Here is a 27,039-nt window from a genome sequence, read left to right as displayed (position 1 = left end):
GCAAAAAAAATCAATTAATAAAAATATACCGGAAGGATTAGTTATTTTAATTTCTCAAATTTCATTTTACGATTTACGACGAAGGAATTTACTTTCGAAAAAAAAAAAAAAAAAAACTAAAATTATTTATTTGTTTTATTTACATTTAAAGAGAGAGATAAATTTTCGCGTTCATTTCCGTTAAATTTTTTTTTTTTTTTTTGTCCGACTTTTTACGCGGTTTCCTGACACAAAACGACACACATAAATATCATGTGATTGCGGTTTCGTGTTAAAAACCTTTTCATCATACTCGAATTTCAAAGAGTTCAAAAGAAAAAAAAAAAATTTATAAATAAAATATTTCATCAATTGGTTTCTCTACGATTTCTTTAAAGAAAAAAAAAAAAAAATTAACAAAACGACAAACGGAAGCAATAAACAAACAAACGAACAAACAAACGACGATACATTTTATAAAATTCAATCGACAAATAAAAATTAAAAAAAAGTTGTTGATTGATTGATAAACTGACAACAATTATTCATCCATGTCTTTTTAAAATGTTTTATTATTGGAATGGTTAACACACAAAAAAAAAAAAAAAATCAGTGGAAACGTTTTTTAAAAAACCGTTTGTCAAGAAAGCCTATTAAGAGAATTTGAAAAATACTAATAATAATAATAATAACAAAACTCGATCCAAATGATTTTTAAACATTTCCAGTGTCAAGTTTTGTAAAACATTTCCACAAAGTTTGGGTTTGTTTTTAAATAGAAAAAGAAGAAGAAAAAAAAAATTCATTGTGAAAATAAAAACAACGCAAACGATTCATTTTCGAATAATTAATAATAATATTACATTTGACACTCTCCGGGAACACATTCGAAATTATTCTAGAAAAAAAAAACAAAATTTGACATGAATGAAAAGAAAAAAAAAATTAAACTGGGACAAGGGAACCCGGTTTTTTCTTTCTTCCAAATTTTCCGACAAAAGACAATATTTCTAAATTGAATGCGATTTACACGAAAATAATAACAATAATAATAAACAAATAAATAAAATAAGAAATACATTCTGGGACCGTCACTGATGATTAACACATAATTTTATTTAAAAAAAAAATATTTATTCAAAAAAAATATTCACGTCGATTTGTGAATACCTGTTCACAACCACCACCGCCATTTTTTTTTTTTTTTTGAAATCTTCATTATTTTGTTTTTTTTTTTTTAATACGTTTCATCCGCGTTCATACCCCCAATCGGTTTTAACAACGATTTATCAGCGGGAGATTTCTATTCTTCTTCTACTCCTTATTTTTTTTTTTTATCTCATCAAGCTCGAACGTCTTTTTTTTTTTTTAACACTTCCCCCTATAAACGTAATAAAATAATTAACTTGGCCCTGTGGGCATTAGATTACAGTTCTTCGACTTATGAGTTCAAATATGACGTTTCAAACAAAAACAAATTGATTGACATTATGTGCCTTACCAATGTTATCGAAATGTTTTTAACATATCGCAACAAAACAAAACACGTTCGTTCTTCTCTCTTAAATCCGATCGACCCTGAATATACCGTGGTGGGAACCGATAAAAACAAAACAATTTTTTTTCTCGAAACAACGTATAAAATAAATATGGCGGGTCTATATTCGAAATAAATGCAATTTTAATTTCTGACCTCGTTAACTTTTCAATTTTTTATTTAAAACAAAAAGAAAAAAAAAAAAAGAAAACAAGAAAGAAAAAGAAAATTTTTCTTTTTCGACTTTCCGTCTCAAGGAAACGGTATAACCTTCAAAATCATAATCGATAAATGGGCGTAAACAACAAATCAATTTGGTAGCATTGACGGAAAAATCTAACAAGGGTGAAAATCGAACGAAAGAAAGGTAAAACAAAATGACAAACAAACAAACAAACAACGACAACAAACACAACTTCAACAAACTCTTATTTAAGGTTTGATCTCAATTCAGTTTTGCAAAAAAAAAAAAAAAATTCCAGTAGGCAATGACCGAGTCGTTATTTACAAAAGATCCGTGTGAAAATACCCCCCATTCCCCCCGTAAAAAGGATTAAACGCGAACGAGTCGTGAGTTTTCGATGTAGAGAAACGTTCAGAATTTTTAAAAGTAATAATAATAATAATAATCGTCAATAAATTTTTATTAATTGCAAAAACTACAATTTCATTCCGTTTCTAATAGAGTGGTGTTCAGCAACGGGGGGAAACGAAAAAAAAATCGAACGAACAACCAGATATATGTATTTTTTTTTTCTCTCTTTCATTCTTTTAAAACATTCTTCTGAATAAGGAAGTCATTATTTTAAACAAAATAATAATAATAATAATAATAATAATAATAATAATAATAATAATATCTATGCGAACGTGAATACTATAAATAGAAAGAGAGAGAGAAAAAAAATGAATTTTTATTAATGAGAGGAGGATTTTTTTATTTTCCAATTACGTACGCACTCGTGATCGTGTCCGACTTGGAAACATTTTAGAATTTTTCCAGTGAAAAGAGAGTTTATTGATATTTTAATTCAACAAAAATGATTTTCTTTTTAATTTATAGAAAGACATTATTAACGTTTTTTTTTGACCACGCGGGGTAAATATTTTCAAGCCTACTTTTTTTCATATTTTTTTTTTTAGGGGTTATATTAATGTTATAAATCATTTTCTTTCTTTTAATTCTCCTTAAAATTAAATCCCTTTCATTTTTTCCCTTCCATGCCTGCCTGCCTGCTTCTCTCTCTCTCTCTTTTTCTTTCCCTTCGACTTTGTTTTTGGTCTTCTTAAATTAAAATTACTATGAACTATGAGATCCCACTATTCAGCCCACGATTGTCTCGTCGTCGTGCCTTCTGGCAAATATTTTTTCCGTGGTGAACTTCACGTCCTTCGTTCGTTATCATCCTCTTTCGAACAAAGTCGAGCATAATTCAATTTTTCTTAATTTTCTAAAAGACTTTTAATTTTTAAATTGAAATTTCCGTTTTTTTCTTTTTTTTTTTCTCACAATTCTCGAAACGAATGAAAACTAAAAATCTCTTCCTTTGCCGAGAATGTTATTTAAACAAACGAAAACGATAAAAAAAGTAAAATAGAAATAAAAATGGTCCGTTTCAGCTTTATGATTCTTTTCCTTGTGCGTGCGTGTGTGTATGTGCGTTTACCCCCAGAGTAATCAATGCACCATATTTAATCCCAAATGGATTATTACACCACGCCCTCTTTTTCATTAAATTTTTTATTTTTTCTTTCATTTATTCTTTTTCAAAAGAAAATTTTGTTTTTACCACAATCAAAACTTTCTTAAAGTCCAATTTAAGTCGGATTAAAATTGTATTGAATTAAAATGTAAACAACGTAAAAAAAATATAAAAAAACCAAAAGACAAATTATGAAGGTTTCGACGAGACGAAAAAAAAAAAGTCAATGGCATCCATGTGAAAAATCATTTTGAGAAATTTCAAATAAAAGAAAATACAAACGAACGCAAATTTTTAATTTTTAAGTTAACTTCAGGGAAGATAAAAAAAAAAAAAGCGGAAGGAAAAAACGCTTCGTAAATACTTGTAAAAATTTTAAATGTTTCCCCATCCCCCCTCCCCCCACGAAACTCAGAGTTATGAAAAAAAAGGAAGAAACGAGGCATTAATAATAATAATAATAATAATAAATTATAGATCTTAGAACCATTAGCACGAAATAAAACAAAACTAGGTAAGAGAAATGACGGCGTAAAAATTTTCAAACCAAACAAAAAAAAGACGAAAAAATTCAGGTTTTACACATTAAAACATTTAGACTCTCAGATTTCCTCCATTTTTTTTTTTTTTTTACAAAAAAAAAAAGGAAAAAATTAGTCCTTAAGCTGCGATTATTACACACTTTAATTTTTTTTTTTTTTTTCTGAAACGTTTTGGTTAGACTTCAATTACGCCCTTTCAATTTTTTTTTTTATTTTTCTCATCAGAGAAAGAGAGAGATAAAAACAGAGAGAGAGAGAGAGAAACTTACAAAAGAAATACCTATGTAATTACTTAATTCTTTTTATTCATCAGTTTAATGGCGTAAATTTAAACTAATGTTACAAAAAAAAAAAAGAAAAAAAATTTTTTTTTTACTTCTTTATCGTCCGAAAACATGGAAAATAATAATAATAATAATAATAATGCTGCGGCCAAGAGTAAGTAGCATGTTTTTAAATATACATTGTTTTTAAATCTATTGTTATGAAACGTCATTTATTTATTAAAAAAAACTACTCTTTGTGGTCTTTTTATTTTAAATCAACCATTTTTTTCCCCCATGTTTCGTGAGCAAATATTTTCCCTCCCCCCCCCCCGCTAAAAGGTTGGCAAACAATTTTTTTGTTTTATTCGCAACCATTTCAACCCTATTTACTGATGCTTTATTTTAAATATCGCGATCGAAATTCATATCAATTGTTTGTCTATCGGCAAACAGATAAGATATAAAATGTTTTTCTTTTTTTTTTTTTGACGCACAAAACGTTAAAATTGTTATTTTCCATATTGAAAAAAAAAAAAAAAAAAAAAAATCAAAAATTACAGTAATTTATGGTGAATGTCACACGTATCAGAAATATTAATAGATATAAAATGGAAGGACGAAGAGAAAGATTATGTCAAAAAAAAAAAAGGAAAAAAGTTTTTATAATTAACTTATAAAAGCTTTTTTGTAAGAATTCAGCCACCACAATGTCTCCTTCCTTCCTTCCTTCCTTTTTTTTTAACCTCTCCGATCTGAGACACTCTTTACAAATATGTAATTATGATTACCTTATTTTATCTCTTTCCAACAAAAATGTCAACCGTTACGAAATGAAAAAAAAAAAAAAATCAAAAGAGAGGCTAATGACCGATTCAATTTGGTATAACAATGAAATTTAAATTCTCGAACAGAAAGAAGAAAAAAAAAAAAAAGTAAGAAAAGAAAACTAAAAAGAAAGAAAGAAAGAACGTCCTGTGTACGCGTGTGTGTGTTTTGTCTGTATAATAAAGTGTTTCTTTTACTCTCTTTTTGTCTCTGTCTCTCTCTCTCTCTCTCTCAAATCATTTGTTTCCACATGAACTGACATTGACTCTGCCAAAACAATTAAATTTCTCGTGAATGTAAAGAAAACCAGACGACGACTCCGGACTACGAAAACTATTTATAGAAGGTTGATTAGTTTGCACCTGAAAATTCCTAATAATTATGGACGAAGAAGTTTTCAAATTGTTATTGTTCGACAGTAGACGAGAATCTTTAAACGTTTGATTAGACTTCTCACTTTTTTTTTTCTTCCCTTCCACCGTTATTACCAACAACAAAAATATTTTTTCGTCTAATTAGTATGAGAAAATTTTTTTCTTTTTATTTTTCTCAAATTTTTCAAAAAACTAGATGACTTTTTTTTTGTTTTATTTTTTAATAACAAAAGTTTAAATTGTATGACGAAACGTAAGTAAAACAATTGCTCCTACGTAATATTGTATACATAAAAAAAAAATGAGCAAGATTTCAATTTAACCAGATAGCAATAATAATAACGATGATAAAAGATAAAAAAGACAAATATCAAGGTACAAAGGCAAATGTAATTAAATAAATAAATAATAATAAAAAAACAACAACAACAAATAAAAAATTTTTTTTTCAATATTGTGAAACGTGTAATGAGCGAAAGAGTTAATTAATTAATTTACTTAATGAGCATTATTGATGCTCTTTTCCAACATAAATTCCAGAAGGCAAGTACTTAATTTCTCATTGTCACATAACATATTGATAAAGGTCGGACAAACCCCAAGTCGAACACACGCTAGTTCCAACGCAAATAATTTAGAATATACAATATATTCACAAATATAAATCAAATCGTTCGGCCCTCGATTATTTCTACAACATATGCACTCACATGAGGTGGGGGGGATGATGACAAATTTAAAAAGATTAAAAAAAAAATGAAAAAAAAAATTCAAAAATCGCTTGAATTATTCCGGGAATTTCCGGTCAACAATCAACGCATTGTATATAATGAATGAAACTATTTCAAAGGCAAAAAAAAAAAGTTTTTTTAGGTGCTTCAAAGGGATCGATATTACTAATAGTATATGCGTCACAGAAATTTCCAAAGAATTAAACAAATAAAATTTCATCGTAAAATGAACAGAAAGAAAAAAAGAAAGAAAGAAAGATAGATAGAAAAAAAAATTTCTTTTTACAGCATCATTACGAAAATAAAAAACAAAATAACCAGAAGTAAATAGATAAACGTTAAGTCTACTAAAAAAAAAAAAAAGATGACAAAGTCTACAAAATTTATTCCTTTACTTTTTTTTTAAAAAAAATTATTTTTTCAAGACTATTTCATCAGGGTGTGTCAAGGCGTTACGTGACTAACATTGATTTCTATTTGATGATAACTTATTGAGAAATAAAAAAACCAGTCGCTATCTATCACAACAACAACTTATTTATAAATAATTTACGCAGAATATAAACATTTAAAAAAAAATTAATATATATAATTTCGATTAGAATAAAAGACGACGAGAAGAAAAAATACAAAAAAAACCGGTCACCAATTTTCGAATAAATTAAATTATACATGAATAAAATTAATAATAATAACAACAACAACAATGATAATAATAATAATAATAATAATAATAATAATAATAATAATAATAATAATGACAAAACATAAATTTTATGACGTAAATTTTATATAACAATTTGATTTGATAAAATCACCGCAACGCCATTAAACCGAATTTATTTTTTTTTTTGAATTTTGTGATAAGGTAACACAGTCATCGTTTTTGAAAATAGTAATAATAATAATAATAATGTTTATTTACGACGATACGAAAAAAAATTTTCTTTCAATTTTTTTTAAAAATCGAAACAAAAAAAAAAAAGTTGAAATTTTTCTTATATAAAACTTTTCATAATTTAAAACTTTTGCATTTAAAACTGACCTAAAAAAAAAATTATTAAAGGTATTTACGTGAGCCTAAATGATTGAATAATACAAATAATGCAATAGCAAATCGCAAAAAAAAACTTTCTAATTATTAGGACAAAAAAAAAATGAAGAATCATTGAAATCTACTTTGTCAGCAACGTCATAAGGAAGAACAACAACAACAACCCGACTTTTATTATTATTATTATTATTATTATTATTATTATTTGCGCTCTCTTATAGTTGTAACAAATTATGTTTTTTGTTTATGTTTGTTACGCTATTAACCAATAGGAAAAAATTGCCCACTCGTCGTTGTCTGCCCTTCATTATTATTATTATTATTATTGTCATTTAAAAAAAAAAAAAAATTCATCTGTGAAACCCAAACGATGCCTACGCTAAAAAAAAATTACCAATTAAATTTTTTTTTTTTTTTTTTTAAATAAAAAAAATTCAAGACGGATGAAAAACCGCGTTTTATAGATTATAATTTTCTTAACAACATGCACGCATTATTTGACGTTTACTTTTTTTTTATGTTTTACGACAGCAAAATTATAAAACTTTCGGTAAAAATTATAAAAACTCATTACTCATTTTTTATGCTTTAACATTATAGTAGAAAGCTATTAATTACAAAAAGAAAAAGGAGAATTAAAAAGTAAAAAAAAATCAAAAAAAAATCAATAAGTTATGAAAATTAAATTAAAAATAGAAGAAAATTGCAACTAAAAAAAAAACAGAAGGAAAACATAATAAAATGTTTTCAACGTGTCAGAGAACGAGAAAATTTAAAATTTACACATTTTTAATTGCATTTACAATTTATTATGTATACTAATGAGATCACGTTTTTTTAAATGTATTTAATTTTTGACAATTTATTCTTTATTTATGAGTTTTTTTTTCTTTTTCTTATACGAATTTAATTCCTAATTATTTCATTAGTAAATTTTTGAAAAAAAAAAAAAAAAAAAAAAACACGACTTTTTATTTATAAAAACGAAAATAGATTTTATTTGTTTACTTTATTTTTCTTAAAGTCAACAACCGCATGTAATTGAATCCCCCATGAGAAAATATATACCTTTGAGATTTAATTTAATATAACGCCATCAATTCAATAAAAAAAATTTAAAAATTTGTTTATATCAATTTCAACACAATTTTATAAAAACACACAAAGACACACACACACACACGCACACACACAAATTTATAAGCTATACTCATATAAATTATTAAAATCTTATATTAAACTTATGTAACAAATTCGTTAATTGAACTCAAAAAATTGAAAACCAAATTTAAATTTTCGATTAATTTTTAAAATAAATTTTGTAAAGCATCAAAACTATTTTATAAAATATACATTAAATTAATGTCAATTTAATTATAAATGCATTTTTTATAAAATTAGATTTCAAAAGTTAAATACTATCAAATAATTGTTACAAAAGATCATTACTCGAATAAATTTGCCAAAACTTAAAATTTTTTTGTTTTTTTTTTTAAATTTTAATATTCAAAAAAGTGCAATACATAACTTGAAAAATGTTAAAACTGTTTTAAGTTGAAAATAAAATACTAATGAAAATGAAAAAGTCAAAATCAATTAAGTTATTGTTAATTAGAACTCAATACTTTCGAGAACAATGTGTGGCCATGTAATGAATAATGTTTAATTTTAATTTTCATTGACAATTATATTAAAATTTCAATATTTTTGTGAATACTTATTTAGGCTTTCATAAACAATACTAAATTATCTTTTAAAAGCATTATGAAAAATGGTATTCATAAAAAATAATTTTTATAGTGTTTTAATTACATTAATTTAATGCATTAAAATATTTCCATTAATGTAATTATACTTTGTTTAAATGTAATTTCCCAATAAAATTCGCAATATTTATCATATATAAAAGGAATAAACAATAAAATAAAATAATCTAAAAGTGAAATAAAAAAGAAAACACTAAAATTTTGACAGTATACGCGAAATGTAAGTAATTCATGCAAAAGTCTCGGTTGGCTTCACTTCTTATCAATTTAAATATCCGGCTTTATTTGGATAAACCAAGTATTAGTGCATAAAAAGCATACAGAATTATAATTATTTATCAGAATAAAGAAAGAGTGATACATAATAAAATAATAATGCCTACACAAAATTTACCGGACTGTAATAAAAAAAAAAAAAACTTTTAGGCGTCGACTCCTTGTCTGGATCTGGACTACATACGCAAGTTCCCAAAATTAATATGAAACAAGTTATTAACTTACCTCATCTTAATGTCAACCCGATTTCACAAATCAATAACACTCTTAAAATAATTCACATTACCGAATTCGCGGAAAGTTTTAAAATCATTGAAAAATCATAAGAGCATTCAAAAATTAAAATTAAAAGTTAAAAAACAAAAATTTCCAAACGCCCATGGTTACACCCGATCAGTGCCTTTTCAGACTTCTAAACAAAAGAGTGGATATATTGTAAAGATGGTAGCCTTTCATAACTTATCGTGGCTGTTGGCACGTTTTTTTTTTGAGGCGTGCTGCCATATTGGATAAAATTTCTAGAGGTAGACAACGACTTGTTTGTAGTTTGCAGTTAGAGATAATTTGTGTTATAAGATCAGTTTAATATTTTTATTGGTAAATTAATTTGTTTTATTTTACGTTTTTGGTTGAAAATAATATATTTGTGTTAAAATTCAGTTACTGTAACTCATAACTTTCGTAAACAAAAGCCAATTTATATTTTAATATCTACCTACATGACCATGGAGTTACATTAATTATTTTTCGGTTAGGCATGGTCGACATGGTATATTTTTTTTGTACCTAATACATTTGATTCCAAATTTTTCATTTTTATAAAAAATATCACATAGGCTAATTTATTATTTTCAGTTATTTCATAAAACTCGAAGTCATTTTATCAGTAAAGGATACGCCTATAGTTAGAGCAAAATTATTATTCTATTTATTTTTATTCTACAAAACCTTAATTAATTGAATTGTAAATTTTATTTGTTCTGTAGTTATGTCTTATCCAGGAAGGCCTCCTATTGTGCCAGGAATTCCAATTCCTCCTGCTATAGGCATTCCTAGATATATGCCTCCAATAATGCCTCCAGTTATGACCATGCCCCCTGTAAGTATTAATTTAAAGTGCCATTTAAGTGAATGCTTTGTTTCAAGTTTTTTAGTTATAAAATTTTACCTTCTACTCTTTTACGATTTCTTTGCAGCAAATTATTTCATCTACAGGATCAATTGCCATGCCTCCTCAAATGAGACCTTTTAGACCAGGTACAGCTACTACAACAGCTGTAACAACAGGGCATACTACTTCTGCACCTAGATTCAGCTATCAGCCTATAAAAAGAACAGTTCCAGAGGCAGGACCTCCTATCACAGTTTTTGTTGGTAATATAGTTGAACATGCACCTGATATGATGATTAGACAAATACTTAGTACTTGTGGTCATGTTATATCATGGAAAAGAATCCAAGGTTCATTTTTTATTTATTTATTTATTTATTAAAGTGTCATTAAAGAAGTTCAATGTTATTGTAACATTATAAATTTTATATTTTTTTTTATTAATGTAAGTAAAACATTAATAATTTAATGAATAAAAAACTTAGGTTTCGGCTTTTGTGAATTTGGAAGCCCTGAATCAGCATTACGAGCAGTTAGACTACTACATGATTTAAATGTAGGGGGTAAAAAATTAGTAGTTAAAGTAGATGCCAAAACTAAAGTGCAATTAGATGACTATAAAAAAGAAGAAAGAAAAAAACAAAAAAAACCAGAGCTCATGTTGAAAGAAGGAGAAGAAATTGAAGACTATTTAGATGATAATATGAAAAGAATGGATTTAGGTGCCAGGGAAAAAATAATAACCATTATTGATGATTTTAAAGAAGAAATGAATAATGCTCTAATAGAAAAAAACGAGGAAGCAAAATTAAAAAAAGGTGAGAAGAATGTTTATTATTAATTTTAAATGAAATCGAAAGGCTTTTAATAATTTAATTTTCAAGTTAACTTGAATTATTTTTGAAGCTGTTAAATATGTGTGACAAAAATATATTTATTTTAAACGATTACGCTTACCTACTTAAAGTTTTAATTAATGTATAAAACAAATTTTGATTTTTTCAGAAATTCAGCAAAATCTACCTGATAAAAATAAGGCTCAGAGAACTCAAGAAATATTACAAAAATTAAGTCAGGAACACACTGAAAACATGGTAAGAACATAATTGCTTTCTCGATAAAAGAAAATTATTTTAATATATTATAAAAAATCTAATTGTAAAATCAAATTTAGTATCTACGACTTATTAGAGAAATTTTTATTTTTGACATTGATAATTGAAAATTAGGACTGAATAAAATTACTAATCAGTTTTGCTTATTTGTACATATTCGAATGCAGAAATTTTTCTAAAAATAATTTTCCATAAATTTTCATTACAGACATTAAAGGACGCCGATATAGAAGATGGCAAACGAGACATAATCACGAGAGAAATAGGAAAATTTCGAGAAATAATGAAGGTACGTGAAATCAATATTTTTTTCTTTCGTCTTTTACAGATAATTGAATAACAAATTAGTGTCGGTACAAAGAGAAGAATTCCGTGAAATTATGAATTTAAAATTTTTTAAATATTATTTCTCACTCCTGCATATAATTTTTTTTTTTTTTTTTTTTTTTTAATATTAAATTATACCTATGAATGACGTATATATATATAAGCAGGCTTATTTTGATAACTTCTCTTCGTATTGAAGAAAACAAAAAAAAAAAAGTACAAAAAAACAATAGTATAAAAATATTATTGAAAAAAAAAAAAAAAAAAAAAAAAAAACCTTTTTTTTATAAAAATTTTAAATAGTATAAAAAGTTAGTTGAATACGAAATTATTGTATATCTCTGAAATTGTTGTAAACTCTGGTATAATTCCTCACTTGAACATAGGATGTCGAAGGACTGAGAAGCTGACGATCGCGGCCAATTCCAGAGGCACGCTTGTTTTTTGTTTCGCTCGCTCTCAGGTGGTGAGTAAAAAAAAAAATGTCATCCAATTTTTCCCATCGAGTATCAACTGAGACTTTCCAATTTTCCATATTTTTTTGTAAAACTTTATTTACAATACTGTGTATCGAACAATGTATGTTATTTAAAAATTTTATTATTACATTTTAAGTTGTAAGAATTTTCACGAATTAAAAATGTTAGAATCGAGTCCGTTGGACGTTTTGTAAATAAAAAAAATTAAATATAAAATTGGAAGGTCTCAGATATTTGATATAACTGATACTTCATCTGAACTTTTTCTGTGCTATTTTAGTTTAATATTTTTTTCTATTGTCAAGAAATCTCGTTTAAAGTTCAGTCGAATTGCGACGCAATAATAAAGTGCTATGCTTTATTAGTAAATTATTATTTAGACAAATATTTTTTTTTTTTTTTTCATTATTATTATTATTATAGCAATGAAGGGGGGCATTTTCGCCCTTGATTAGAATAAGCTTAGTAATTTGAATATATATTTTTTTTTATTATCACTACACATACATGTAACTAATTTATAGGGATTTAATTAGGAGGTGCATGATGATGATTATAATGATGATGATGATGAAGTTTCGATTAAGGGTTTTTTTATTTAATTATTTTTTGACAAACTTTTTTTTTAAATTTATTTATAACAAACTAACAATACGTGAATCTTTACAGGATCTTTCGTCATATAAATAATTTTACTTTTTTTTTTTTTTTTTTTTTAAATACTAAAACCACGTGTATAAAAAATTAATTAATGTTTCACTGGTTACTTTCTAAAAAGAAAAAAAAAAAAAATTTTTTTTTATAATACTATATATATATTTATTAGCTGTGATTCTGTGATTTCATTAAAAAAAGTATAATAATAATAATAAACTAGAAGTTAAAACGATTTAAAAAAAAAAAAAAAGAAAAAAAAAAAGAAATTATTGTTACATTGTATTGTGTATTTGTGTAAAATTTTGGGCCTTAAATATGTTAATAATAAAATTATTAATAAAATATATATATAAATGTACATATTTACCACCGGTAAGTAGCGTAAAGAAAAGCGTGTGTGCGAGCGTGTATGTACGTATGTATGCGTTTTTGCGTGTATGCGTGAATGCGTGCGTGTGTGCGTGTGTGTGCGTGCGTGCGTATTTGAGAGGAGTGCGTTTGTTAGAAAATATGTTATCTTTTGAATACTTTTGTTTTCCCAGTTCTGATTTTTTCAGGTTTTTATTGATTTATCAACAAAATTATAATTAAATTTTGATCTTCTATTCTGTGTAGGATTCGGCGAGGTGAGTTTACAATATAAATTTTTATATACGAGTCGCATATTCCGATTGTATTTTTTTTAAAATTAGGTTTATGCAAATTTTTCTACTACTACGACTACTACCGTTACTACTACTACTACTACTATTATTATTACTTTTTTTTTATTTTATTTTTTTTTTTTTAAGTGAACAATTTCGTTATAAAATTAAATTTAGGGGAAAATTTGAGGTTTGAAGTTTTCGTTAGTGTTAGTTTTTTCATTCATAGAAATTAAAAAAAAAATAAATAAATAAATAATCAGTCAAGTAAATGAAACAAAATCTTATTAATTAATTTTTTTTTTTTTTTTTTTTTTTGAATGTATTAATAATCATTTTAATAATTTTAAAGGGGGAAAAATAAAAGGAGGGGTAATGAGTAATTTAATAAGTAATTATTTATTTTCAGACTTTTTTTCGCACTTTTTATAGCACAAAATAAAAGCTACGATTTACTTTTGAGAAAAATTGTATTTTAATAGTCACAAAGATATGATTTTTATTTTAATTATTATTATTATTTTTTACGCATATTATACATACATGTTGTTTATTTTATTTTGAAATTGTTTTATATATTATGGCTTAGGTAACATAAAAAGAAGAGTGAGCGAGTCAACTGTAAGTTAAAATGTTTTCCTTTAATCAATTTTTTTTTTTTTTTTTGATTTTTTTTTTTTTATGTAAATGGATTATGAAAAAAAAAACTTATTTATTTATTTGTTCGTTTCGTTTTATTTATTTTGTTTTATTTTAGCTTTTTCAAAATGGGTCGATTTGTTTCAAATTTTGAAAAAATTAAATTTTAATTTCAATTTGAGTTTTCTTTCTGAGTTGAGTCCAAAGTCAGTCAAAGTATTAATTTCTTCATTAAAAATATTTTCTCAAAATTTAATTTCTATAATAAACTTGTAAAATTTTGTTGCAACTTTTTTATAATTTTTAAAAGCGTTCAAAGTCGTGTGAAATGTTTATAAAATTTATTATCAGTAGTTTTTGAATACGTACCTTAAAACTTATTGCTTTTGAAAAATTCGCTATAAGTCATTCGCTAGCAAAATTGTCATTCTAAAATTTTTGTCATCGCCATTTTCTAAAAAACCTTATTTCACATTTTCAATTTTAATACAGTCATCGTTATTATTTCTTATTTAAATATGTCGATTCTCCATTAAAAAAGTTTTCCATGTTCACGTTTATATTTTTTCCAAACGGTCATTATGAATTATGTTCGTTGAAAAAAGATTTTTTTTTTCTTTTTAAAAATGATTACATAGAATTTATTTTTTGATTTATTTTTTTTTAATCGAAAATATATTTCAACAGGATATTTTATTAATTTTAAATTGTGTTTTAAATTGAGGTGACATGTTGATTTAATGCCTAGTTACATTTATTGTCTACAGAAACAAGAGGCTGAAAGAGAAGAAGAAAGACAAAGGCGAGAGATGTTGGAAAAAGAAAGGGATAGACTGAAGCAGGAAAGAGGACGATCAAGATCCACGCCTAAATCTTTATCCCACTCGAGGTCGAGAACAAAAAGTCCGACGCCGGGAGTAAAACATAGGAACAATTTGAAAAGGAGAAGGTCGAGAACGAGGTAAGGATGATGTTTGTTGAGTTTTTTTTTTTTTTAAATTTCAAGAGAAAAAACTTAAGGGAACTTTTGTATACTTATTGTTTAATAAGGTCGAGAGAAAGAGAGCGTGAAAGAGAGCGAAACGAAAGAGAAAGAGAACGGGAAAAAGAGAGAAATTCAAAAAGAGACTTAGATAGAGCAACGGCCCGAGAACGGGAAGAAGAAGAAGAATTGAAAGAGAGGAAAAAACAAGAAAAAAAAGCCAAAGAAAAAGAAGCTGCCTACCAAGAAAGACTTAGAGCCTGGGAATCTAGAGAACGGCGGAAAAATAAAGAATTCGATAAGGAAAAAGATCGAGAAAGGTACAGGGAAGAAGAAACGGAGAGAGAAGCGAAAAAATTAAAAGAATTTCTAGAAGATTACGATGATGAAAGGGACGATGCTAAATATTATAAGTACGTGATAATATGATAAATTATGTTGATCCAAGTTCTTCAGATAATGTAAATATATTTTATGATTTTTTTTTTTTTTTATTACCAAGGGGTAGGGAATTAACTAGAAGAATAGCGGAACGAGAAAGAGAAAAAGAATTGGATAATAAAGATAGGCAAAAGGAAAAAGAAGAAATAGAAGAAATTAAAAATAAAATTATGGAAGAGGATCACGAAGATCCGAAAGCCGCTTACGAAAAGGTAGGTTCAAAGTTCAAAAATGTGGCAATAAAATGTCAAATGAAGAAAAAAAAATTAATTTTTTAATTTTTTTTATAAAATCAGTTATTGAAGGAGAGAGAAGAAATGTACAAACCTAAGATTTTGATCGACGTAAACGCCGAGCAAATCGTTAGGCAGAAGGAACGAGAAAAAGAAAAGGAAGAACGCGAAAGGCACAGGATTCGGGAACTCGAAAAAGAAAGAGAGAGAGAAGAAATTAGGCAGTTGGAAGAGGAACGCAGACTAGTCGAAAACGAGACGACGTCACCGGAAAAGCCTAAAGAAGAGGAAGAAAAAAGCGAAGAGGGTTCGGATCATTTGAACGACAACATTGAAAACACGGAAGACAGACGGAAAAGTAAAAGTCCCGGATCGGGAAAGAGAAAAAAACTCGACGTCAAAGAAGTTTTTAATAATGATGACGACGAAAATAGTAATTTAGGATCAGGGAAGAAAAGGAAATTGGTACCTTTAGGTGTGTGCACAATGACTCAACATTTTTTAAAGGATATTCACTTGAGATTCCATTAATTTAAAATTTTTTTTTGTAGACTATAACGAAGACAAAGAAAAAGACAAAGAGCGGGAGCATAAGAAAAAAGACAAAAAAGACGACAAGAAAGAAGAGGTTTCCAAATCGCAAGAAGAAAAAAGGAAACACATAAAATCCCTCATAGATAAAATTCCAACAGACAAAAACGCTTTATTCGCATTTAATATAGACTGGGGAGCTGTAGATAATGTAAGTCCGATGCAAAACGATTTACTGATGAGTATAAATGTAAAAGTTTAGTAGAATTGATGCATCTTTTTTTTTTGTTTTAAAAAAAATTTTAGCAATTAATGGAAAGGAGAATAAGACCGTGGATCAATAAGAAAATAATTGAATATATCGGAGAACCCGAACCGACATTAGTGGATTTCATTTGTTCCAAAGTATTAGCAGGGAGTCAACCTCAGGGAATATTAGACGATGTTCAAATGGTGAGTCTTTTATATTTTATTTTTTTCTCTGACGACGTCACGTATGAAAATTGTATTTTTCAATTACATTTGAAAATCATTTTAAAATTTCAGGTTTTAGACGAAGAAGCGGAAGTTTTCGTCGTTAAAATGTGGAGACTTTTAATTTATGAAATAGAAGCTAAAAAATTGGGTTTAGTGAAATAATAGTGAATTTAAATTAAACGTTTTATAGTTTTTGGAGTTTCAGCGCGTTTTTAAATTAAATTTAAGGAATCTCGGGTCAACGGCAAGAAGAGGCAACGTGCGAACGGTTTAAAAAAAAAAAAAAAGACGGCAAAAAATTTTTTTTTTTAGTAGAAAAATTAATAATAATTGTTTATAAATATAAAAACTCGTGAGGACGGAACGTGTCGGACCGCCACCAAACGCTCGTACGGTCGTTCGAAAAAAATAATCATAATAATATACGGTTGCCATTATAATAATAATAATCACAATGTTGATGAAAATTTATATATATACCAAAACTTGACTTAAAAATGTCAAAAAGGGGTCTTCCTCTAAAAGTAAATAATAATAATTTTTTTTTATACGAATTGTTACGTGGCTGAAGAATGTGTTTGTTTATTCACTTAATCGAATATTCGAGAGACGGATTTTTTTTTTTTTTTTTTTCTCTTCTCTCTCTCAAACTGTAGGTTACGAAAATTGTTTACGATGGAGCTTATATGTGAAAGAAAATCCAAGTTTTTCCGATTGGATTAAAAAAAAATAAAAATTTTTTTTTTATAGTTAAAATAAAGACAATAATTTGAATTATAAATTAATTTTGAAATTTATTTACACATGTAAACAAGTGTTTATACTTCCGTAAAGTTTTGCCTAAGATTGAACGAGTTAATAAATAGATTTATTTATTAAAAAAAAAAAAATTGCTAAACTTGATTTTTAAAGGTTTAAAATAATTTTATGATTTTTTTTTTTTAAAAATAAAATTTCATTCTAATGTATTAAAAAATAATTAAATAAAAAAATTTATGTATTTATTAACAATGTAACGGTTACACGATGTTACGGGGTTGATAAAATAAGGGTAGGGGGGGGGAAATGAAAGGAAATCGATAAATTTTTTTTGTTATTATTTATTAAAAGTTAATTTTCAAAAATGAAAAATGAAAAAAAGAAAATTTTTTTGTTTTGGTGTAAATTGCTATTAAAAAATTTTTTTTTTTTGTATCTTTATAAAAAAAAAAGAAAATTTTTTTTTTTTTTTTTTTTTTTTTTTATTAGCCCCGGAAATTACCAATTAAAATTTTTTATTATTATTATTTTGGGTTCCATGACCTCGATAATTTTTTTTTTTTTTTTATTATGAAAAAAAAACAAACAATAATTTTTTTTTATTATTTATAATAAAATTTTTTTATATTATTGTTTTGATTTAATATTATAAGAGAAAAAAGAGAAAAATTCGTCGGAATGAAAAGAAAAAAAATTATTTTAAAAAGGTTCACCGTTTCCTAGACTACTAAGAAAAGTTAATCAATGAAAATTTTTTTTTTTTTTTTTTGTATTAACAAACGTTGTTGGTCTTATTTTAACAACGGTAAATTTTTTTTTGTTTGTTTAACTAATTAATAAAATTTTTTTTAAAATTATTATTATTATTTATTATTTATAATAATAATAATAATAATAAAATTATTACAGTTTCTCAAGTTACACGTCAACAACACGTTAAAGAAAAAAAAGTTTTGAAAAATTTATAACCATTAATTTTATTTAAATTTCCTCGGAAAAAAAATAAAAAATGAAATCGATAGAAGATAAAAAAAATACAATGAAAGTTGAAGGATCTCACCGAACTTTATTTTATAGACAGTAAGTTTTTCTTAAAAAAAAATTAATAGTTTACGTAACTTTTCTTCTTGTTTTTTTCTTGTTTTTTTTTTTTTTTTTTTAGGCCTTCGTCAAGATTTGCATCGACTTGTACAAAAGTTTTAGTATCTTTAGTAGAAAACGATAGAGGAGATAATGTTAAAAAAGTAGTTTGTTTCGAAAACAAAAATTTTCCGAAAACAAACGATTCGGAAGGAAAAAAAAAAGAAATGATAATAACACTACCAATAAAATCGACGAAAACGGTTACGAAAAGCGTACAAACAGATTATAGAGAATCCGAAACTCAAACATTACCCTGGAGACACGAAATTATAGCGGATAAAAAAATATTAAACGAATATTTATCGTTGGATTTTTTAAATTTAAAAGAAGGTGGTTAACAACTTATTATTATTATTATTTACATTTTTTTTTCTTGCGTTGAAATAAAAAAAATTAATTTTTTATTATCGTTGTTGTTGTTGTCAGAGAATAATTTTCTTCCCGGACGAGATGATATAATATTGATAAAACATGCGAGAGAAAAATCCGCGTGGGAAAATATACTTAACGAATTAAAAGGAAAAGAAACGGAAAAAATAAGAAAATTTATAATTTATCGAATTTCGACGGTCGAATCTTACATGAAAGAAAAAAAAACAAACGAGATAAACGAAGAGAGAATAAATTTGTCGAGAGAAATAATGAAAGAAGAGAAAAAAATTTTCACTGATAATCTCATAAACAAATTGGAAAGATGATACGAGATAAAAAGAAAAGAAAACGATTATAAAATTAATAAATGGAAGGATAAACATGCGAGAAGTAAGTGAGTTTTCCTCTTTTTTTTTTTTTTCTTTTGTTTAAAAATAAAAAAAGTTCAGGTACATACGACGACGTGATAATAATATACCTGATTAATTTTTAAAAAAAAAAAAAAAATTTTCCTCATCGATTTTTATCTCTCACTTTGTTTTATTTAAAAAAAAAATTTTCTTTTTTTTTTTCTCGTTTTTGAATGCAAAAAAAAAGAGAAAAGGAAAATTCTAATAAAAAATCAAATTTTCCATTTTTATTTTATTTTTTCAATTTATTTTTCTTTTTCTCTTTTTCTTATTCTTACATCCTCGATTAGTCTTTTTGAAGAAATTTTTTTCTTTTTTTTTTTAATTTAAAGTCAATTTTCCCCTAGCTTCTCTCTTTCTCTCTCTGTCTCTCTCTCTCTCTCTCTCTCGCTCTTTTCTCTCTTTTTTTTCCCTATACTTTTTATTTATATTTATTTAATTTTTTTCCCTCCCCTTTTGTTCTTTAGAAAATTTTTTATTATAATGATAATTTAATTTTTTTCTTTCCCCCCTTTCTCTCACTCCCTTTCTCTCTCTCTGTCTACAATTAATAAATGATTTTTTTATTTTAACCGAACCAATTAAATTTTAATTAATTATTATTATTTTAAATTATTGATTGTTGTTGTTGTTGGTGTGTCGAAGCTACGTTTTATAACAATATGTTTTCCTTTTAATCGTTATCAGTATGTTTTTTTTTTATATTAATAATGATAAAAAGAAAACAAAAACGGGAAATTAATTAATTTTTATTGTTAATTATTTATTTAAAGGTATGAGAAAATTAAAAGAAAAAAATAATACATCGGCGGATCCATCCGTTGATTTAATAAAAAGAAAAATAAATAAAATAAGCAGCGTACCTGAAAGACACGAAATTATTAACATAAAATGTAGATACCTTAAAAGATATCACGGTGAGTTTTTTCGTTTTGTTTTCAATTTTGTTTTGTTTTTATAAAAGTTTTTATAATTTTTTGTGGTTGTTGTTGTTATTGTTTAAGGTTTAAACATATTGGAAAAACACGTAAATGCAACGTTGGAAAATGAAGAAAGGAAAAATAATTATTTATCGGATATATCGAAAGGTAAAAAATTTGATATTTGTCATAGAAATTTAAGTAAAGAAAAAATGAATGATGAATCGAATGATAAAAAAAAGGGGGGAGGGGGAAAAAAATTAAAACGTAATTTTTTATTGAAAATCCCGACGGATTGGGAAAATGAAAAAGAAATAAAAAATTACCAAGAAGAACCGAAGAATACGAAGTAAAATAAAAATAAAAAATTCATCGAAATGATGATGATGATGAATTGTTTCTCTTTTGATAAATGTCGGCGTTTTTTTTTTTTTCTTTTTTTTTTTTTTTGCATTAATTGAATTTTTATATAATTATTTATCATTCGAAGTGACTGAAATCGAGAAACGAAAAAAATGAATATTTCGAATCTATAAATTTTAAACGGAAAAAATTCGATCGAGTTTAATAATAATAATAAAATTGTTTGGATTCGATGTGACAAACGACAAACGGGCGGCAGACATATTTAAAATAATTTTTTTTTCGTTCCCAACGACATTAAAACTTTTTTTTCTTTATAAATTTTCTCTCGTTATTATTATTATTATGGTTTTTTTGTTGTTGATTTGTCCTAGCGAAAAAAAAACCGGAAATGATAAATTGATAACAATTTTCACTATAAATTTGTACGTGTGTAGAAAAATCTTTTTTCTTTGTTTGTTCTGTTTGTTTGTCTTTTTTTTACACAGATTTCGCCATATTTAATTTTTCAATTATTTTTAATGATAGATTTTAAATAATGTTTAAAAAACAAATTTTCTGACAAAAAAAGAAGGAAAAAAGGGGGGAAAACTCGTAACGTGGTTTTAGATAAAATTATTTTTCGGGCGTTGTCCGGATAAATTTATTAAAAATCGGCCGTAAATCAAACAAAAAAAAAGCATAATATTGACCAACCAACGGGGGGGGGGGATACCACCTATTATTTTAATTCGATGATAAATGCGACCTTCAAAAAAAGGAAAAAAAAAAAAAAGGTGTATAAAAAATAAATGCCTACCTTAGCAAGCACGAAAATTTATTTATTATTATTATTATTATTATTAAAATAATGGTTAGCGTATTATTATTATGTATATTTAAAACAATAGCAACCAACAACTATTGTTTACTCCTATTTAATATTATTATATTCGTTTAATAAAAAAAAAGAAAAAAAATTTAATAATGATAAAATATCGTCAGCGATAATTGACTACAGAGTTAATAATATTATTATTATTATTTTCTTATGGGGGCGGGGAGGAAGGGAGGGAGGACGTTAAAAGATTTTGTGCAAATACATAGCGTTAGAAAATTAACACGTCATCATGTTATTGTTTCGATTACGAGTAAAATTTAAAAAAAAAAAATTTTTTTTTGTTGCTGTTGCTGTTGTTGTTATTAAGGGCGTATTTTTTTTTTTACCGTTCGTATCATTTACGATATAAAAAAGGTTTTTTTTATCACGACGTAAATTATAATAAACCTTTGGATTTTTCGTTTAAGACTGAATATGTTATAATATAGTATAATCAGAGTTAGTAAGGCGTGCCTTTTAACTAACTCGGTTATTTGTTTTTTTTTTTTTTAAAGTTAAAAAAAAGAAAAATAATTAATTAAACGAAAAATAAAGTTAACGGGAAAAGGTTTAAAAGAAAGGAAACAGGGGAAATGCCACATCTTACTAAAAGCAGTTGTAAATATTTTTTTTTTTTTTGGAAAAAAAAAAGAAAAAAGCTAACGTTTTTTGTTTTTAAGTCAAAAAAGAAAATAATAGAAAATTTACAAGAAATTTATTATTAGTTATTCGGTTGGTTTTTTTAAAATCATTTATTACCTACGTATAAATTTTTTTTAATAATAATAATAATAATTGTTGAAAGGTGGGGAAGGGGGGAAAAAGGTTTATTTAAGAATTTTTTGCTTATATTATTACACGTTTGCTTATATATTAATTGCAAAATAATCCTTTCGTGGCAAAGTTTTACATTGAAACAAATTGGAAAATTTTATGGGTAAAGAATTAGTTTTACGTAATCCCAAGGCTTTCCCCACTTTCACACGCCTTTTTGTTTTTCCCCTTTTTTCCCCACCATTTCAAAAAAAATTTACAATTTTCTTATTTCCATTAATTTTTTCCAACCGCGTTTCTAAAAAAAAAAAAAAATCTATGCAAAGTTTTTTCTTGCATGATTTCTTATCATTCCTCCCTCCAGAATAGTTTTTTTTTTTTCCCCCTATTCTTAAATGACTTTTGTTACTTTATGTTTGACTTGGGTATTTTAAATATCTTTTTCCGAGTCTTTAAAATTTTCGTGCTTTCACACCGGCGAATGGACGCCGTGAATCCGTTATTTAGTTTAAAGCTGATTGCGGTGGCCGAATAATCGAACGAGGGCCGTTTCGTGTGTAAACGCGTCATGTATTTCTTAAGAATTTTAACTTGCTTTTTAGTGATTTCGAATTTAACAAATCCAACAAAATTCAATAAGAAAAATTAAAAAAAGCTTTTTACTTAATATAATTATTTAATCATCGGATATAATCGAAGAGAACAACATGAATCCGTCGCGTAATGTCGGATTACCAACTTCGAATACCCTTAAAAGAAGAGTAAGAGGATTTCAAAAAAAAAATACAGACCACGAACCTGCTATAACTTTGCTTCCTCTAGAACTAGATAATTATGATTTCCCATGGGATGTATCTCCAAGGGTGTATCGTGCGACTGCACCCAAAAGCGCCAAAAATAGAGAAGCGTCTTCCTTTGTTATACTCGGAGAAACGTATAAATCTCCCGTAGCATCCAGGCCAGGTTCGCCGTCGGGAAGAATCAGTCCTTTTCGTGGACACGGATTTAAAAGTCCCAAATCATCAAGGCCAAATTCAAGAGCGACGACCCCAGGTGCATCACCTAAAAAAAGGCAAAATCGTTTAGCATCGGGTAAAAGTGATAAGAAGAGTACAATTTACGACAGAGAACCGTTTAATATATATGCTGGACTTCCACCAAAATCACCCATGAGAAATGTTAAATCTCAACCGACGAATAACGATGCTTCACATACTTCAAAAGCATTGCCAAAAAAATCTGATAATGATATGACATCAGAAAGTTTGGAAAATCAAACGGTTGGTAATTTAATGAAAAATAATGAAGAAGAAGAAAAAGAAGAAGTTGAAAATATAACAATTGCGCATGATTTAGAAGAAAAAAATGAAGTTAATAAAACGGAAGATAATAGCGAAGTTATTGGAGAAATAGAAAACAATGGCGAGAATTATGAGGAAAACAAAGGAATTCAAAAAATAATAGAGAATAGTTTAAATAATGAAAATGAACAAATAATAATAATTGATAACAATGAAAAAATTAAAAAATCACAAGGGAAAACTATAATGAAAAATAACGTTGGTGGTAAAAAAAGTGCAGGCGATAGGCGTAAAACACCTGAAATGGCAAAAAAACATGGAGATGTTTTACCTCAAACGGACAAAATAATGCCTATTGAATATTATAAAGATGCGCAAATAAGAAAATTAAGTCCGGTTTCGCCGAGGCCAAAAAGCAAAAGTAAAACGGAAAAAAACGATTCGAATTTACATGAAAAAAAAAATCAAAATGTTAAAAAATTTGAAAAACCACCGATACCCCCGAGAAAAACCGGATTAAAACCAATATTAAAATCAAACGATAATAAAAGTATGACGTCTAAAAGAAGCAAAAATACATTTTCTTCTGGAAAAGAAAAATTAAACGAAAGGATTAAAAAAAATAATGAGGGTAATGATAGTAATCATTTACAAAAAAAAACGGAAGAAATTAGTGTCGCCGATAATGAAGAAAAAGAAAAAGAAATGAAATCGAAACCTTCCGTCGAATCTCCGTTAAAAATAATACCTGATAAAAATATCAAAGAGGAAAAAAAAAAAAGTAATGAAGAAAACACTCAGAAGGAAGAGAATAAAGATGATGAGGGAAAAAATGAAAAACTCGTACCGTGTTACCAACCGGACAAATGTAACATAGCTCCACCAACAATGGCTTCACCATCGCCCATAATCACTCCTTCCATCAGCACACCATCAACTTCCGCGGACCTTGCCTTGAGCTCGACTCAAAATTCCCAATCGATATCAACGGCCCCCACCACCGTTACATCCAGCGGAATGAAATCAGTTTCCTCTACGGTAGTTTTAAACGAGGATTTGTCCAGAAAAGAAAACGAAATAACACAAGTCGAAACCGATTCCGATATTAGTTTAATAAAAAAAAAACCACCCTCAGCGAGTTCTGTAATATCGTTGAAAAAAGATAACCTCATCAAAGACGCCGATAAAAATTCCGTTAACATGGTTAAAGCCGGTACTAAAATTCTTGTTAAAGAAAAATCATCCGGAGAAATAACATCTGGAACGAAAGTTATCAAAGCGGAACCGGATATGGAAGTTCTTAGTCCGAATAATTTAAGAAATTCACCCGGGAGGATGGAAACGATGAATTTACCAGGAGCATGGGATGAAGAAAGGTGAGTTGGGAGAAAGCAAGTAATCGGTCATCGATTTAAATGGCCCTTGACCCAGGGGGGGGGGTTACCTCCCCAAAATCTTTTTTTTGTGCCCCAAAAAGGGAAAAAAAATCCTATAGTGACCTCAAACATGAAGGATTAATTTTTTTAGTCGTGTTTATTTGACATATTTTTTAATAAAAACACGTATGAGAATCTCTTAAATAACCGGGTTGAATTAATTATTAGTTTTTCATTTAAATAATATATATAAAATGTCACATATATTATTATTATTATTATTATTTTTTTTTTTAAATAATATTATATGAATATAAAGCAAACCCAGATTTAAGAATGATATTTTCGTTTTGTGACTTCTACCGAATCATTAATATATAAAACCATATTTATTTGATATATATACACATAAATAATAATTATTATTATTAATCTCTGCGTAAATTTGTTTATTTATACTATTAGAAATTAAAATTTTTTTTTTAATATAATAATATATATTTATAGTATAAATAATATGACATTTTTTTTTGATTTTTGTAGAAAATGCTTTTTAATATATAAGTAGTTTACATTAATAATTTTTCTTTCAATTATTTCATATTAAAATAATAAGAAAACGAATTGGAAAAAAAGTTTATTTCCGGTTTTTTCTATTAACTTTTTTCCCGCTTTTTTTAAAAAAAATTATTTATTTATTTATTTGTTATTATTATTATTAGGATAAAAAAATTCCGTTGCCAAAAACTAACCTTAATTTTTTTTTTTTTTTTCGTCGAGGAGGGGTGGAAAAAGGAGAAGAAAACAGGGTTAAAAATTATTGAATTTATGTAAATTCTTTTCACATTACTCAGGTTTTTTCCCTCCTCACTTTCCCCTTCTCCTTCCCCTCCCTTCCAGGGTTATCCCCATTGGAGAAATGAAAAAAAAAAAAAAAAAAATTAAACTGGAATAAAAGAAAATCAAAAAAAATTCCAAAAGAAAAACGTGGGGGAATAGAAGGTATTTAAAAAAATTTTCCCCTTTTCCTCCTTTTTCCCCACCCCCATCCCCTTCCCCTCCGAAAAAAATCGATTTTTATATAAGAAAAAGAATGAATCGACCGATGCGTGACTTTAAATGCAAATTATCCCTTTCGGTGGTGGTGGCGGCGGTGGGAGTGGGGGTGTTGGTGGTCATTTCTCAAGTGTTTGGGTCACGTTAATATATTATAAAAAATATGGGAAAATTTTCTTTTCTATATTTTTCCGAACGAAACAAAATATTAATAATAATAATAATAATAATAATAATAATAATAATAATAATAATAATAATAATAATAATATTGATGATCGTGTAAATGAATAATAATAATAATAATTATAACAAAGTATGAGTTTTAATTTTAAATTTTAAATCGTTTACGTACGAACAAAAGGATTCGGTTTCCAAAAAAAAAAGAAATTTATACTAGTATTAATATGATAAGAGTAGTGAAAAATATATATATATATAATGTAATCCGATATGTATATATACTGAAAAAAAAATATATACGGTATAAGGTAGCATAATAATAATAATAATAATAATAACAATTAATTAAATTAATTGCCTACTTAAAACTTTTCTAAACTGAATGTTTTTTTTTTTTTTTTTTATAAATAATTTCCCTGTCATTTTGAAACGGATCCAAAAATTTTCTTTTACTTTCTTATATGCATGCATGGTGGAATTTCCTAATTCTATATCGAACAAGTCTTTTTATAATAATTTTCCATTTAAATAATAAATTATAAAAACCTTTTCTCAACACAAAAGGTTGTCAACTCCATAAATTATTATTATTATTATTTAAAATAACAGACCAGTGTAATAACTTAAGGAGATAAAAAAAAAAAAATTTTCCCCTTTGAATAATTAAAAATATGTATGTGTGTGTGTGTGTGTGTGCGTGGGTGTGTGTTTGGGTGTTTGGGCGTGTGGGTGTGCGTGGGCGTGTGGGGGGGAGGTGTGTGCGCGTGAGTAAAGGTTTTATAATGAAAAAATAAAGAAATTTGGGTCATTAATAAATTAAAATAAAATATTTTT

At 26.4% G+C, this 27,039-nt stretch overlaps 3 protein-coding genes across 3 annotated transcripts; all 3 read left to right on the top strand.

Moving 5' to 3' along the window:
• Positions 1–10,041: 10,041 nt before the first annotated feature.
• Phum_PHUM077870 (rbm25 protein, putative) lies at positions 10,042–16,851 on the top strand (the record flags this gene model as incomplete). Its single annotated transcript, XM_002423624.1, has 12 exons — positions 10,042–10,152; positions 10,250–10,514; positions 10,650–10,982; positions 11,170–11,258; positions 11,488–11,568; positions 14,793–14,986; positions 15,076–15,420; positions 15,510–15,660; positions 15,745–16,156; positions 16,233–16,423; positions 16,519–16,665; positions 16,759–16,851. The coding sequence occupies 12 exons, from the start codon at positions 10,042–10,044 to the stop codon at positions 16,849–16,851; spliced, it is 2,412 nt and encodes an 803-aa protein (XP_002423669.1).
• Positions 16,852–18,457: 1,606 nt separating this feature from the next.
• Phum_PHUM077860 (uncharacterized protein) lies at positions 18,458–19,289 on the top strand (the record flags this gene model as incomplete). Its single annotated transcript, XM_002423623.1, has 3 exons — positions 18,458–18,528; positions 18,623–18,921; positions 19,018–19,289. The coding sequence occupies 3 exons, from the start codon at positions 18,458–18,460 to the stop codon at positions 19,287–19,289; spliced, it is 642 nt and encodes a 213-aa protein (XP_002423668.1).
• A 3,707-nt stretch (positions 19,290–22,996) lies between these two features.
• Phum_PHUM077850 (uncharacterized protein) lies at positions 22,997–25,131 on the top strand (the record flags this gene model as incomplete). Its single annotated transcript, XM_002423622.1, has 2 exons — positions 22,997–24,966; positions 25,086–25,131. 2 exons carry the CDS (start codon positions 22,997–22,999, stop codon positions 25,129–25,131), a joined length of 2,016 nt encoding a protein of 671 aa, XP_002423667.1.
• Between the last annotated feature and the right edge of the window lie 1,908 nt (positions 25,132–27,039).

Source organism: Pediculus humanus, genomic scaffold, assembly GCF_000006295.1.
Source record: "Pediculus humanus corporis 1103172107427 genomic scaffold, whole genome shotgun sequence".
In the NCBI taxonomy this organism is placed as follows: Eukaryota; Metazoa; Arthropoda; class Insecta; order Psocodea; family Pediculidae; genus Pediculus; species Pediculus humanus.
This window is presented reverse-complemented; position numbering and strand designations above follow the sequence as displayed.